General features: G+C 52.9%; 5 protein-coding genes across 5 annotated transcripts; 3 read left to right on the top strand and 2 right to left on the bottom strand.

The window, feature by feature from the left end:
* Window positions 1-225: 225 nt before the first annotated feature.
* NCS57_00547100 (uncharacterized protein) lies at window positions 226-1518 on the top strand (the record flags this gene model as incomplete). Its single annotated transcript, XM_053055390.1, has 4 exons — window positions 226-388; window positions 416-522; window positions 575-747; window positions 798-1518. 4 exons carry the CDS (start codon window positions 226-228, stop codon window positions 1516-1518), a joined length of 1164 nt encoding a protein of 387 aa, XP_052914345.1.
* Window positions 1519-1986: 468 nt separating this feature from the next.
* Window positions 1987-3478, bottom strand: NCS57_00547000 (Ubiquitin thioesterase OTU1; the record flags this gene model as incomplete). Its single annotated transcript, XM_053055389.1, has 2 exons — window positions 1987-2780; window positions 2833-3478. 2 exons carry the CDS (start codon window positions 3476-3478, stop codon window positions 1987-1989), a joined length of 1440 nt encoding a protein of 479 aa, XP_052914344.1.
* A 419-nt stretch (window positions 3479-3897) lies between these two features.
* On the top strand, window positions 3898-7093 carry NCS57_00546900 (uncharacterized protein; the record flags this gene model as incomplete). Its single annotated transcript, XM_053055388.1, has 5 exons — window positions 3898-4157; window positions 4214-4316; window positions 4378-5233; window positions 5297-5856; window positions 6116-7093. The coding sequence occupies 5 exons, from the start codon at window positions 3898-3900 to the stop codon at window positions 7091-7093; spliced, it is 2757 nt and encodes a 918-aa protein (XP_052914343.1).
* A 723-nt stretch (window positions 7094-7816) lies between these two features.
* Window positions 7817-9260, bottom strand: NCS57_00546800 (uncharacterized protein; the record flags this gene model as incomplete). The annotated part of the gene is made up of 3 exons (XM_053055387.1): window positions 7817-8633; window positions 8819-9148; window positions 9223-9260. 3 exons carry the CDS (start codon window positions 9258-9260, stop codon window positions 7817-7819), a joined length of 1185 nt encoding a protein of 394 aa, XP_052914342.1.
* A 402-nt stretch (window positions 9261-9662) lies between these two features.
* NCS57_00546700 (DNA repair protein rhp54) lies at window positions 9663-12134 on the top strand (the record flags this gene model as incomplete). The annotated part of the gene is made up of 2 exons (XM_053055386.1): window positions 9663-9673; window positions 9728-12134. The coding sequence occupies 2 exons, from the start codon at window positions 9663-9665 to the stop codon at window positions 12132-12134; spliced, it is 2418 nt and encodes an 805-aa protein (XP_052914341.1).
* Window positions 12135-12716: the final 582 nt, after the last annotated feature.

Here is a 12716-nt window from a genome sequence, read left to right as displayed (position 1 = left end):
TCCCTGAATATCTTTCCTCAATCTATGACTTGCTTGGAGCTTGAGACACTGTACGCCCTGGACAAATTCGTTGAGATCTCCTGTTCTTCTACCATCGGAGGCAAGCCCCGCCTTCTGATACTTTGACATCGTGCCACTTTGAGCTACCGTAAGCTCTACCGAAGCAGGGTCGTGTGTCAGGCTGGATAGCTTCGTTCCAAGACCAGCCCAATTCTCTCACCCAAAATGTCGTCTTCCGACAAGATACAGGTGGATAAAGATAAGCTGAAAGAGAAATTGGAGGAGAAGTTCGACTTGTCCCACTTTGACTTCAATGCCATAATTCGGGGAGCTCAATTGACCTTGGTGGGAGGCAAGTATACATCGCCGGAGATCCGGCTCTTCCACAGTTGGTCAAGCTAACTCCATGTCACAGCCCATCGAGCACTTCAGAACCCAGCACTCTTCACCACCGATCACTATCGTCAAGCGGCCATAGCTGTCGTCGCAGGGCTCGCAATTCGGCTCGTCATCGCTATTCCGGTATGCTCACACCTCAACGTACTCAGAAGCTTCGTAGGGCTAACATGGTCAGATAATTGGTATCAAAGTGTTGATATGGTTCATCTCGCTCTTCATATCCCTTGATGCCGTGACGTGGGATGACAAGCTTGTTGGCGGCCTCGACTTTGTTGCTCAATATGTCCTTCAAGTCCCCTTCTTTCTCATGGCCCTCATGCGCTATGTGGTGCCGACTCTCGATAACCTGTAAGCTTGACCTGGTTGATGTTATCTGAACACTTACCAACCCGCCACAGCTTCATGCAGTCGCTACAGTGGGTGGATATGACCTATGTCCGCAAGCACAAAAACGATAACCCTTCTGAGCTTCGAGACATGTACTATCCCAATCTCAAGGGGTATAGGGCATCTGATGGAAGCACGCACTCAGAGAGTACAGCTCAAGCTGTTTCGATGTTTCTCTATCGATTTCTCCGCAAGGGCGCGATCTCCCTCGCCGTCTTCGCCCTTTCATATACCCCTGTCATTGGTCGCTTCGTGCTACCCGCTGCCAGTTTCTACACCTTCAACAACGCAGTCGGTTTGGGCCCGGCATCAGTCATCTTCGGCACAGGCATCTTCCTGCCTCGAAAGTACCTCGTGATTTTCCTCCAGAGCTACTTCTCGTCAAGAAGTCTGATGCGAGAGCTGCTTGAGCCCTATTTTGCCCGAGTTCACTTCACCAAAGGACAGAAGCGAAACTGGTTCCGCAGCCGTGAAGGTGTTCTTTTCGGCTTTGGGTTCGGCTTCTACGTCCTGGTCAAGATCCCCCTGGTTGGTGTGCTTGTCTATGGCATTGCCGAGGCCTCAACAGCCTACTTGATCACCAAGATTACCGATCCTCCACCTCCTGCCCCGCAGATGAAGGAGTACGCCGAAAGCCAACAGAACTGGACAAACAAGCATGAGTTCCTCAATTTATCACTCGCCAACATCGATTCGGTTCCCAGGCGGGAGCTCCCCGAGAAGACCAACTGAGTCGCTTTCCAGTTGGTGGGCATGGACAAGTCATGCAGCCAACTTGGCATCGGCATCATGAACCGGTTTAAATGTTCAGGTGCTGGAGTCACGTTTCATCAATCCAGGTCTTCAGCGCAGTATCATCGCCGAGTCAGTCAAAGGTTAGGGACCTGCATGGGCATTGGGACTGAGAGGTTCTTTGAAGCTGCCGATTGGGTCCCTTCCGGGGTGTACCACAACAGGGGTAGCTGATCAGGCACTGTCAGGGCTAAGCAACCACCCAGCCACCATGTATGTACAATATGTACAATAGAATTAGGAAGAATAAAGTCCTTGGTGCGCAATCAAGGTCGTATGAAGGGAACAGATATTCAATTTGGCATTTCCTGAATCCTCACGCTAGAGTGTAAGCCATGAACGTGTGTCGGATGGCTAAGTTAATCCTGTTACCCATATATATACTCCGTTCAACTATATCCACCGACTTCACCAGTCTGGAATAATAGAAAAGCGCTCGTGGGCTGTGTCTACGGTGTGCTCCCTCATCGCCCTATCCCCCTGTCCTATAAAGTGACACCCGAACGTGTCACACTTACGAAGCACATTGTCACCCTCGTCCTGGATCTCACTCAAGTCAACGTGACCTGTCAATTCCGCATGCTTCCGACCCTCGAGCTGACCACTGCCTATCCAATCACACCCTGGGACGTCGCATTTGAGGATCAATCCCTCTGTGTCAGTGTAGTAGTGAGCTGCGTTGAGCTTCTTCACCAGTTTATGGGCCTGCTCAAGCACCTCATCATCGTCTGTGGGCCAGACTGTCCGATCCATCTCTGGGGGAAGCGATGGGGCATCGTGGGGGTATTCTGAGTAGCTGAAAGCGACCCTGTCATAGTGTATACCGGAGTATACTAGGATACAGCGATCCCTCTTCTCCTCGCCAAAGTTGATGAGATTTTGGGCCTTGAGAACAGTCAGGGCTATCCGTAGAGCAAGCAACCAGGGAGTACGAACCTGGACATCAAATGTACAAATTTGAATGTCAAAAATGGAAGACAAGATGCTCAGCTCAATGCCTCCGCCCCAGCGGTCAGGGTCCTGGATGCTGCGGCAATATTGGCTTGGTGAACTGCCCAACACAGCCTCCGAGTAGTCTTCCGGGTGCTGCACGATGTAATCTGCCATCATCCTCCTCAGTTGCTGTGCAGGGATCTGCTTTGGCAAGGCGCCACCAAAGGCTGTGAACAGACAGCTATTGTCGCTAGGCATGACTCGGAGCACTACTTCCTGTCAGAGATTATGTCAGAGCGATGGCAGTGTCGCAATACTCACGCAATGTGCCTTCACGTTCTGGCCATGGTACGTTAACATCCTCTGGGCTCTCGTTCTTTTTGGCTGTCCGCGATGTCGTGGTGTGTTGTTGGGCAGCAGCCGTCTGAGCTGGCACTTCGGGAGCAGGTGGCGTCTCTTCGGGAACGATGGTGAGGGTTTCTCCATGAAGGCCAAGAGATCGAGCATTCTGATCACCCTGGCTGGGCTCAAGAGTTTTCATTGCCATAGGCGGGCCATATTTGATGCTGAAGCTGGCGATGCCGGATTTGGCCCGCAGTTCGTCAAAGACAGCCTGAACTGTTGCATCATCAGACATCTCCAGAATGCCGGTACCGGCAGGGCCCTTGTAGCGAGCTCGCATGATTCCACGAGTCTTCGGGAGGCAGTCAACAGAGAAAACACCAAAATTTAGAGGCGCAAAAAGTTCGTTATCGGGCAGTACAGAGGATGGGCAGGTAGGTATGGAGTTCAAAAGGCGGACAACAATGAGGGAGGGGCACAGAGAGAGCCAGCGCAGGAGCGTTGAAGGCAAGGAATTTGGCGGAATCTCTGAGAAGCTGAGCCTCACGAGGGCAAGTGAATAGTATTCAAAAACACGCTCTGAAAGACTTATACTAATTTTATCAGCAGTCAATAACTGTCGCATTCTTCAAAGAAGCTGTTTTCGAACCCAGCTACAAAGAAAAGTGAATTAATCAATCCCTCGGCGACAAGTTGGTACGGCCGTGTTGGCGAACAGAGCGCATCCCCGGCACTGTGCGAATAGTGACATATTGGAACCCGTCGCACGATACGTACGTACCATCTAGCCACCTTTATACTAGCCCCGAAGCGCGCAAGGGCGAACGCGCTCTTGCACCTCCAAGGTCCAGACTGCCTGTCGAAGGTCCAAGTACGTACTTTCCCAATCAAGCACCATCAGCTTTCGCGAAATTTGGCATTGCTGCTTCTCGATCATACTCTCCCGGCAATTGCGCCTTTTACCATATCCCACGACAATCGCGAATCGCGACTCAAACCCATCCACGCGTTGCGACTGCGCCCGAGCGGCCCCAGAACCTCGCCATGTCGACTCGGAGGGCGAACGCGCCCGAGGTGCGCGAATCGATCGAGGCAAAGGCAGCCAATGAAGATGTCGAGATGAAGGATGGCCCGGATGCCGAGGTGGATGCTGAAGGCGATCCTGATGTTGACATGGACGCTGAGGGCGATGAGGATGCCGAGGGTGAGGAGGATGCTGAGGGCGAGCTGGACCAGCAAGGACGTCCTGATTTGTACCGCTTGATTCACAATCTCGCGACCTACCTCTGTAGTGTCGAGGAGAAGTATGTCTCCCGTCCCACGCCTCAAGGCGTAGATACTAACAAACATCGGTACACAGTGGCGAGCCACTTGCCGGCGGTTTCCAGCGCATTCCCAATCGACGAGTCCTGCCTGATTACTTCGAGATCATATCTGAGCCTGTCGCCTTCAGTACTGTTCGAGTAAGTTATGGACACCAGGCTATTATTTAGGGTTGCGACAGTGTTGTTGACACGAGGGTAGGGAAAAACTCAAAAGAAGCAGTACAACTCCTTCGCCGAATTTGTCAAGGATGTTGCGCAAATCTGCCACAATGCTCAGGTCTACAACCGGCCGTCCGCTCCCATTTTCGGCGCTGCCGTTCGATTGAGGGAGGTGTTTGTTGAAGAACTCAAAAAGCTAGTCGACAAAGGGCATATCACTGCGGATGACGCGAAATTGCCAGATCTAGGCGAGCTACCACCTGCAGAAGAATCTCCGCCAGCTGAAGATGACGAAGAGGAGGATGAAGAAGATGAGGAGGATGAGGAAGAAGAGGAAGAGGAAGATGACGATGATGATGATGACTCAGACGACGAAGGCGGACGACACTGGGGTCGAAGACGACGTACCTCTGGCCGGAGAGATCGAGATGTGGACAAGGATGATGATGCACACAAGCGACGAGGACGACCCCCAAGTGTGCTGACCCCAACTGAGGCGCGGATCTCGTCGCTTCTCAAGGGTCTAAGAAAGCCAAGAGATGATCACGGCAACCTCCTCATTCTTGCTTTCGAGAAGCTACCTGACAAGGCCGCTGTCCCCGACTACTACCAGACAATCGGCAACCCTATTGCTCTCGACAACATCAAGAAGAAGGCGAAGCGGAAGAAGTACCAAAGCGTCGACCACGTCATGCAAGATATCGAGCTCATGTTCGAAAATGCCAAGCGTTATAACGAGGACGAAAGCGAAGTATATCAGGCCGCCGTGGAGCTCCAGAAGCAGGCTCGCTTCCTTGCTGAGCAGGAGAAGGCCAAGCCTGACGATGATTTCCGAGATGAAGACGGTAAACTGCCTTTGGCGGAGATTGTGTACAATGATCAGTCATGGAAAGTTGGTACGTATACGAGGGAAACGGGGTTGCTCACTCGTCTCGTGAACAAAGTTAATATCGAAGCAGGTGACTGGGTTCACATCCGAAACCCCAATGACTTGGCCAAGCCTACCGTCGCTCAGATCTACCGCACATGGCAAGATCGCGCTGGTCAAAGGTGGATCAATGCCTGCTGGTACTACCGACCAGAGCAAACAGTGCATCGGTTCGAGAAGCATTTCTTTGAACATGAGGTTGTCAAGACGGGCCAGTACCGAGACCATCAAATCGAAGAAGTCCTCGACCGCTGCTTTGTCATGTTTGTGACACGCTTCAACAAAGGTCGTCCTCGAGGGTTCCCTCTTGACAAGGAGATATACGTGTGCGAGTCACGTTACAACGAGGAAAAGTTCCGATTTAACAAGATCAAGACGTGGGCCAGCTGCGTGCCAGATGAAGTGCGCGACAAGGACTACGAAATGGACCTCTATGATGTCGCCCGACGGATGAAGAAGATACCCAGCCCTATCAAGCACCTGTTGCGTGAAGATGCAAAGGAAACTGATGAGCTGCCCAAGCCCACATGGGGAAGCCCCAACGCTCCCCCAATTGTGGGAGCTGTGCATCGCCGGCCACGAGAACCTAATGTGAGTGAAGAAGTCCATACCCTCTCTACCTTGATGTACTGCCAGTGTCATGGTGGTGCATGGTCCGTTTGTTCGTTGGCGACCACGAGATCCGTTATCAGCAATCAGCCATGCACAATCCCTGCCCTTCTTCCCCATCCGTGACCGTTTGGGTCTCAACGCCTGATTCACGAACAATTTTTGTGCCTCAGGTTCCCATATCATTGTTGTTCTTCCACCGTTTTTGCTGCACCAGACTGACATAAACCCTGTCTCATAGGAGTCGCCGCCTCCGGAACCCACCCCTCCGCCGCAGCCCATGTCGGCCGTTCCACTCCCCGACGTCAGCCTTGATGCCGGTCGGCGCGCATCAATGCTCTCGGTACCTGGAAGCATGCCCGCGGATCCCTCCGTGAGGCACCCCTCTATGCCATATCCCGGAGGACCATCTCCCTCGCCTGTTCAGTACAACGCCCATATGACGCCTCACTTCCAGCCCGTCACGCCAGGAGCGCCGCCTCCGCAGGTTCATCAGACTCCCGTGCCTATTCCTCATCCTCCTCACCTTGGTCCTCCCCAGCCCCAAGTAGCGGTGCGCCCTGTGCAATATCAGCACCAACCTCAGCACCCACAGGCCGGCTATGCCCAAGGCTTTACCCCGAATTATGCGCACGCGATGCCTGTCATGCATCAGCAGGCGCCGATGGGTAACCAAATGGCCCAGGCATACAACCAAGTCCAAGTCCCGCCCGTTGCGCGCACCCCCATGGCACCCAACCCAGGTGCACCTATGCAGGCCGGTAACGTATACAACCCACCACGACCACCAGAGGTGTACACTCTACCCGACAACATCAACGAGGCTCTCCCAGAAGAGCTCCGACAGAACTTCCAGCACGACAGCAATGGTCGTGTCCTGTTCTTTACTGCTCCCCCACTTGAGCGCTCTCATAAGGGCATCTCACACGAGAGCGCCGGTCTAGGGCATAGTGCTAAGTACCTTGCTGGACGCAAAGAGTGGCTGGCAGACAGAGAGAAGAAGCGGAAGGAGCGCGACGAGAAGAACTCGGACTCATCTTTGAAGCGAGTCGAGACCGATGGCACAGCTGTACGCGAAACCAAGGAGGAGATTGCAGCCCAGGCTAGTGATGCTATGGCTAAGTGGCTCCAGCAATATGACGAGGATACCCAACGCTGGAACAAGGAAACCGGTCTCGAAGGGTGGCGCGAGGTTGCTGGAGAAAAGGGCACTGCCTAGGAAGGGATATGAGAGATAAGCCGCTCTCAAAAGGAGGTATCTTGAGCCGGGAAAGGGGGGATTGGGTTAATGGCGCCTGGATTATCGTACGAAAGATCACTGATGGCGTAGAATAAGGTTGATAGGGTGGACGTCAGGAGTTAAGAATGCTGTATTTCATCTCGCCAAGTTTGTAAACATCCGAAGCTGATTATACTTGTGAGGTTTGGGTCGCGCAGCTAATGGCCGATTTCGTCCCAGTCTTGTCCCGCTGTACTGGCTTATTCCGTCAAGTTCAATTGCAGGAGAAGTTACACCAGAAGTCACTTGCAGCCCATGTCAAACACTTGTACTTTTTGCAAATTTCAAGGGGGTTATCTTCCATCTATCTGGTTCGGTAGTGTTCCTCTTGTTTGAATACCTAAACATCCGATGGCATGTTGAATGACCTTGCTTCCCACGCCTTACGGCCTTCAAGGGTCTTGCGCAAGCCCGGTTGATTTCAACACCTGCTAGAGGGGGTTTCCTTGGGGTTTTGTGCTAGGTTGTGCCCAAGGTGTTGCCATTGTCAAGGAGAATCGAGAGAGTACGGTTTCATCGCAGCGGTCGTAGTTGATAGTGGATCGCTGTAAACCCATCACAAACTCCCCGATGTCTCACCCGTCCCTCTTCAGATCTTCTCCCGCATGGTCCTGATAGGTTGAGGAGAAAGTCCTTGCTCTGAACCTCAGCAGATGTATCAGCTCATGTCTGAGCCAACTCAACCTGCATGCCGTCTGAGACAGATTGTTTTCGGCCGTGTCCCAGCTCATACATGACCCATTCATAGACCGCCCACTGAACGGCATTGACCATGAAGGCTCGCACGCTGCAGACAGTCAATCCTCGGAAGAACACCCGGGTGCCTTCTTCCCTGTATGCTTGTTGCGCAATCTGAAGCGCGCCAGTCCTGCTGGGCCGCGAGACACCATTTGATTGAAGGAGGGGAGATGTTTCTGCTTGTTGAACCCAAGGCTGAGCCTGGACTCGAGTTTTGATAACATCGAGAGGAAAGATGCTAGCCCAAGTCGCGACACCAGCTAGTCCTCCACACAAAAGAACTTTGGCAGCCTCGTGCTGAAACGAGGACTCCTCTCCTGGTTCGGTGGCAAGCCAACGAGTACTTAGTTCGTAGGACCAGAAGTAGAAGCCATAACCAATACTATCACGGAGTGCCGTCACAACACCGCCAAAGTAGAGGCCACGAATGCCCTCGTTCCGCCAGATCTGTTTCGTGATGGCCCAGCTCGACAGGGGTGGGGAAGCAAGCTGTGCTCGACACTTGATGAGCTCAGTAGGAGTGCTGACAACCCAAGTTGCGAGACCTCCCACGGCGCCAGCAATCCATGTATTCCAGAGGTTTCCCGAAGTCGAAAAGGCATTGTTCAATGCCGCCTCGGTGCGGTTATAAGAGACAAAGAGAAGAGCGTTCAGGGCGCCATACCCAAGGATTGGCGCAGCGGTACCGGTGACTAGAGAAGCGGAGTTTCCAAAGTAGCGAGCATATGGCGAGGGGCCTTGACTAATTGCGCGAGCTGCTGCTGTTGTTCCAAGGACCGGGTTGGGAGGCGTGTTTGAGACTGGGGTGCTGTGTTGCGCCTGAAGTCGTACTTTGATCACATCAAGCGGGTTTCCAATAATAATTCCAACAGCACCGCTCAGATAGCCAGCCCAGAAGTCAGCCGACATAGTGGCACTATTTCTCACGACTGTGATTGCCGGAGTAGCTGATCAGATCGCCTCGAGACGTTGCGTTGGGCGATGGTGATGGTGCTCAGCACGCCGACGTAGACGACGCCCCAAGCCAAACCTAGTATCGCCAGTGGGCGCCGATTCGCTGTGGCATGGAGATCAATTCGGCGGTATCGGGTCAAGTACTGCCAATGGGCGAAATGTCCAGCAACTGTCGCGGTCACAATTCCAGTGCGACGCTCAGCAATGGCGACTTGGAGAGGGGTCGGTCCAGCGGTTCGATGCTCGGCAAAGCCATCCCCACCGCTGGCCGATCGGCTTTGATCGGAGGCTGAGAGATTGACGCTGGAGGATGTGTTAGTGGTTCTGAGGTTGGAGAAAGCCATTGAAAGCAGCAAGATCGGCGTATTTAGACGTACCCAGACGGCGCAACAACGAAGGGGCTTTCAGACAGCATTTCAGACCGTGTTCAATGTACTCGAGGAGATGAGGAAAAACAAGGAGGAATTGAAGAGAAATTGCACGTCTTGCCACCGGCCCCATCGACAAACATAATAAACTTGCTTGGCTGCTCGCGCAAGGTTACCTAAGCTAGTGGAGGCCGGGCGCTATTCTCACTAACACCGCATGGCCCAGCGGAAGACCCTCGGCGGTCTCGGAGTCCTCGGGCGCGTACTACGTAGTGCGGAATTGTTGTTGGTGGCATGGCACGTGACAACGTGTCTGCCTGCTGTCGCGTCGAGTCACTGGTCGCGCCTCCCTCAGCTATTTACCCTTCCATGATCACTGTTGGTGGCAAAGCAGCTTTCAATCCGCTTCAAACTTCTCTAAGGGCTTGTCCACGGCGAGAAGAGACAACATGACTGCTCCGTAAGTTGCCATCCCATTTCTCAACTCAGTACCAGGCGAATTGACACCCTCCAGATCACCTTCCGTGTCGACGCCGCTGGCTGGCAAGGACAAGACCATCGGCCGACGCATGCATACACCGCAATCTCTCGACCGACTTCACAAGCCATTCAAGTGCCCAGGAGTCGCCGGACGGACTCCCGCGACCGACAGACCGGCGAGAAAGCGGAGAAAGGTCGACTATGCAGGTGCCGACGGCGAGACAGACAATGATAAGCCGTACTCGAACCAGGACCGCCTTGCGCTCGCTACTCGAGACGTCAACAGATTCCCCGTGTTTCAGGCCAAGGACAAGGGACTGGTTTTTCGCAAGGCATTCACAGTACCTCTCAAGAACAAGGACAGCACCGCATACAACCCCAATCGCGCCCCTCCTACCCTTGGTCTTCGACAGGGCGCCGTATTCATTGCCAAGCCCTTGCACGACCCCAGTGGCGAGTTTGCCATTGTTCTCTATGACCCGACTATCGATGATAAGCCCAAGGATACTCCCAAGGCAATCGAAGCGCCCAAGGCCGACGCCCCAGCTGAGAAGCTCGATGCGCCGCTCGTTCACAAGAGTTTGGCCGAAATCCTCGGCATCAAGAAGAAGGTGGACGGAGATCACCCTCGAGTTCCGGTGGTGATTGATCCCAAACTCGCCAAGATTCTTCGCCCACATCAAGTTGAAGGTGTCAAGTTCATGTATCGGTGTGTGACGGGCATGATTGACGAAAAGGCCAATGGCTGCATTATGGCAGACGAGATGGGTCTAGGCAAGACACTTCAGTGCATTTCCCTCATGTGGACATTACTCAAGCAATCCCCAGAGGCTGGAAAGTCGACCATCCAGAAGGCCATCGTCGTTTGCCCTGCCAGCTTGGTCAAGAACTGGGCGAACGAGTTGGTGAAATGGCTGGGTGCTAATGCCATCCACCCATTTGCGATCGACGGAAAGGCAAGCAAGGAAGAACTCACTCGCCAGCTTCGGCAATGGGCCATCGCAAGCGGTCGATCTGTGACTCGCCCCGTCATCATTGTCTCTTACGAAACCCTGCGATTGAACGTGGAAGAACTCAAGCACACGAAGATCGGTTTGCTATTCTGCGACGAGGGTCATCGTCTCAAAAATGGTGACAGCAACACCTTCAATGCCCTCAACAGCCTCAACGTCACAAGACGAGTCATTCTCACCGGTACCCCTATCCAGAACGATCTTACTGAGTACTTCTCGCTCACAAGTTTCGCGAACCCCAATTTGCTTGGAACAAGACAAGAGTTCCGCAAGCGTTTCGAAATTCCCATTCTGCGAGGCCGAGATGCCGACGCTTCAGAGGCCGATCGCAAAAAGGGTGACGAGTGCACGGGGGAGCTGCTCAGTGTTGTGAACAAGTTCTTGATTCGCCGCACGAACGACATTCTCTCCAAGTACTTGCCCGTCAAGTATGAGCATGTCGTATTCTGTAACCTGGCGCCCTTCCAATTCGACCTCTACAACTATTTTATCAAGAGTCCAGATATTCAGGCTCTCCTTCGAGGCAAGGGAAGTCAGCCGCTGAAGGCCATCAACATATTGAAGAAGCTCTGCAACCATCCCGATCTGTTGAACCTCTCTGACGACTTGCCTGGTTCCGAGGGGTGTTGCCCTGAGGACTACGTTCCAAAGGAGTCTCGCGGCCGAGATCGAGAAGTCAAGTCATGGTACTCGGGCAAAATGGCCGTCTTGGATCGTATGCTGGCCCGTATTCGCCAGGATACGAACGACAAGATTGTGCTGATCAGCAACTACACCTCGACTCTGGATCTCTTTGAGCGGCTCTGCCGATCTCGACAGTACGGTTGCCTTCGTCTTGATGGAACGATGAATGTCAACAAGCGTCAGAGACTCGTTGATCGATTCAACGACCCCAACGGTGATGAGTTTGTCTTCTTGCTCAGCAGCAAGGCAGGTGGCTGTGGTATCAACCTCATCGGTGCCAACCGTCTCGTTCTATTTGATCCTGACTGGAATCCCGCAGCGGACCAGCAAGCTCTGGCGCGAGTGTGGCGTGACGGGCAGAAGAAGGACTGTTTCGTCTACCGCTTCATTGCCACGGGTACGATCGAGGAGAAGATCTTCCAGCGGCAGTCTCACAAGCAAAGTTTGTCTTCGTGCGTCGTGGACTCGGCAGAAGACGTCGAGCGTCATTTCTCCCTGGACAGTCTCCGCGAGCTCTTCCAGTACCGGCCCAACACCAAGAGCGACACTCACGAGACCTTCAAGTGCAGACGTTGCAAGCCGGATGGGAAGCAGTACATCAAGGCACCGGCAATGTTGTATGGTGATACCAGTACATGGAACCACTTTGTCAACGAGGGCCTGAAGCCTATTCAAGACTTGCTCCTAAGACAAGAGTGTGGGGAAGCTGAGGTATCGGCTGTTTTCCAGTACATATCTCATTAAGGTGTAAAGGTACATGTTTTTTTAAGATGGCACGGTTATGAAAGCATGCGAGGCGTTATCGAGGATTCGAGTGTCAGGGATTGCGATTTGCTTCATGGGAGTTGTGCTAGACAGGTAGATTTGCCTTGATGGAGTGGTTACTCTGGTCGACTGTTTCAGTCTCACAAGACACAAATATTGAACGGGAAACTTTCTTGGGAGTGAGCCAGTCAAGTTATACCTTGAGGTCTATTTTTCGTCGGGACTTCTTTCGACATGCCCAACAATCAGCTCGATCACCAGTCGACAACGAATGGGTGGGTTTATCCCAATTGTTGCCTGGGTCCCCCATCTATCCAACTGTTGATACCCTTTGCACCTTTGATTATTGACAGGAATGATACTGTCCTGCCCGCTGCCTTATAGTTAACTTGATATCTGTTTACCTTTTGCCAGGGGCCTTAATCCCTTCCTCTCACCTCAAAGACCAACTCCACTTCCGACCACCCCATGAGCAGAATTCCACACCCCCAGTTGCCAACAGGAAATCTTCTAGCTTAAAATACGTCAAAATCCCATGTCAACAGGTAAGAAAGAGGAACA

Source organism: Fusarium keratoplasticum, chromosome 4 (assembly GCF_025433545.1).
Source record: "Fusarium keratoplasticum isolate Fu6.1 chromosome 4, whole genome shotgun sequence".
NCBI lineage: Eukaryota > Fungi > Ascomycota > Sordariomycetes > Hypocreales > Nectriaceae > Fusarium > Fusarium keratoplasticum.
The sequence above is the reverse complement of the archived record's forward strand: the minus strand, read 5'-3'. Positions and strand labels throughout refer to the sequence as shown.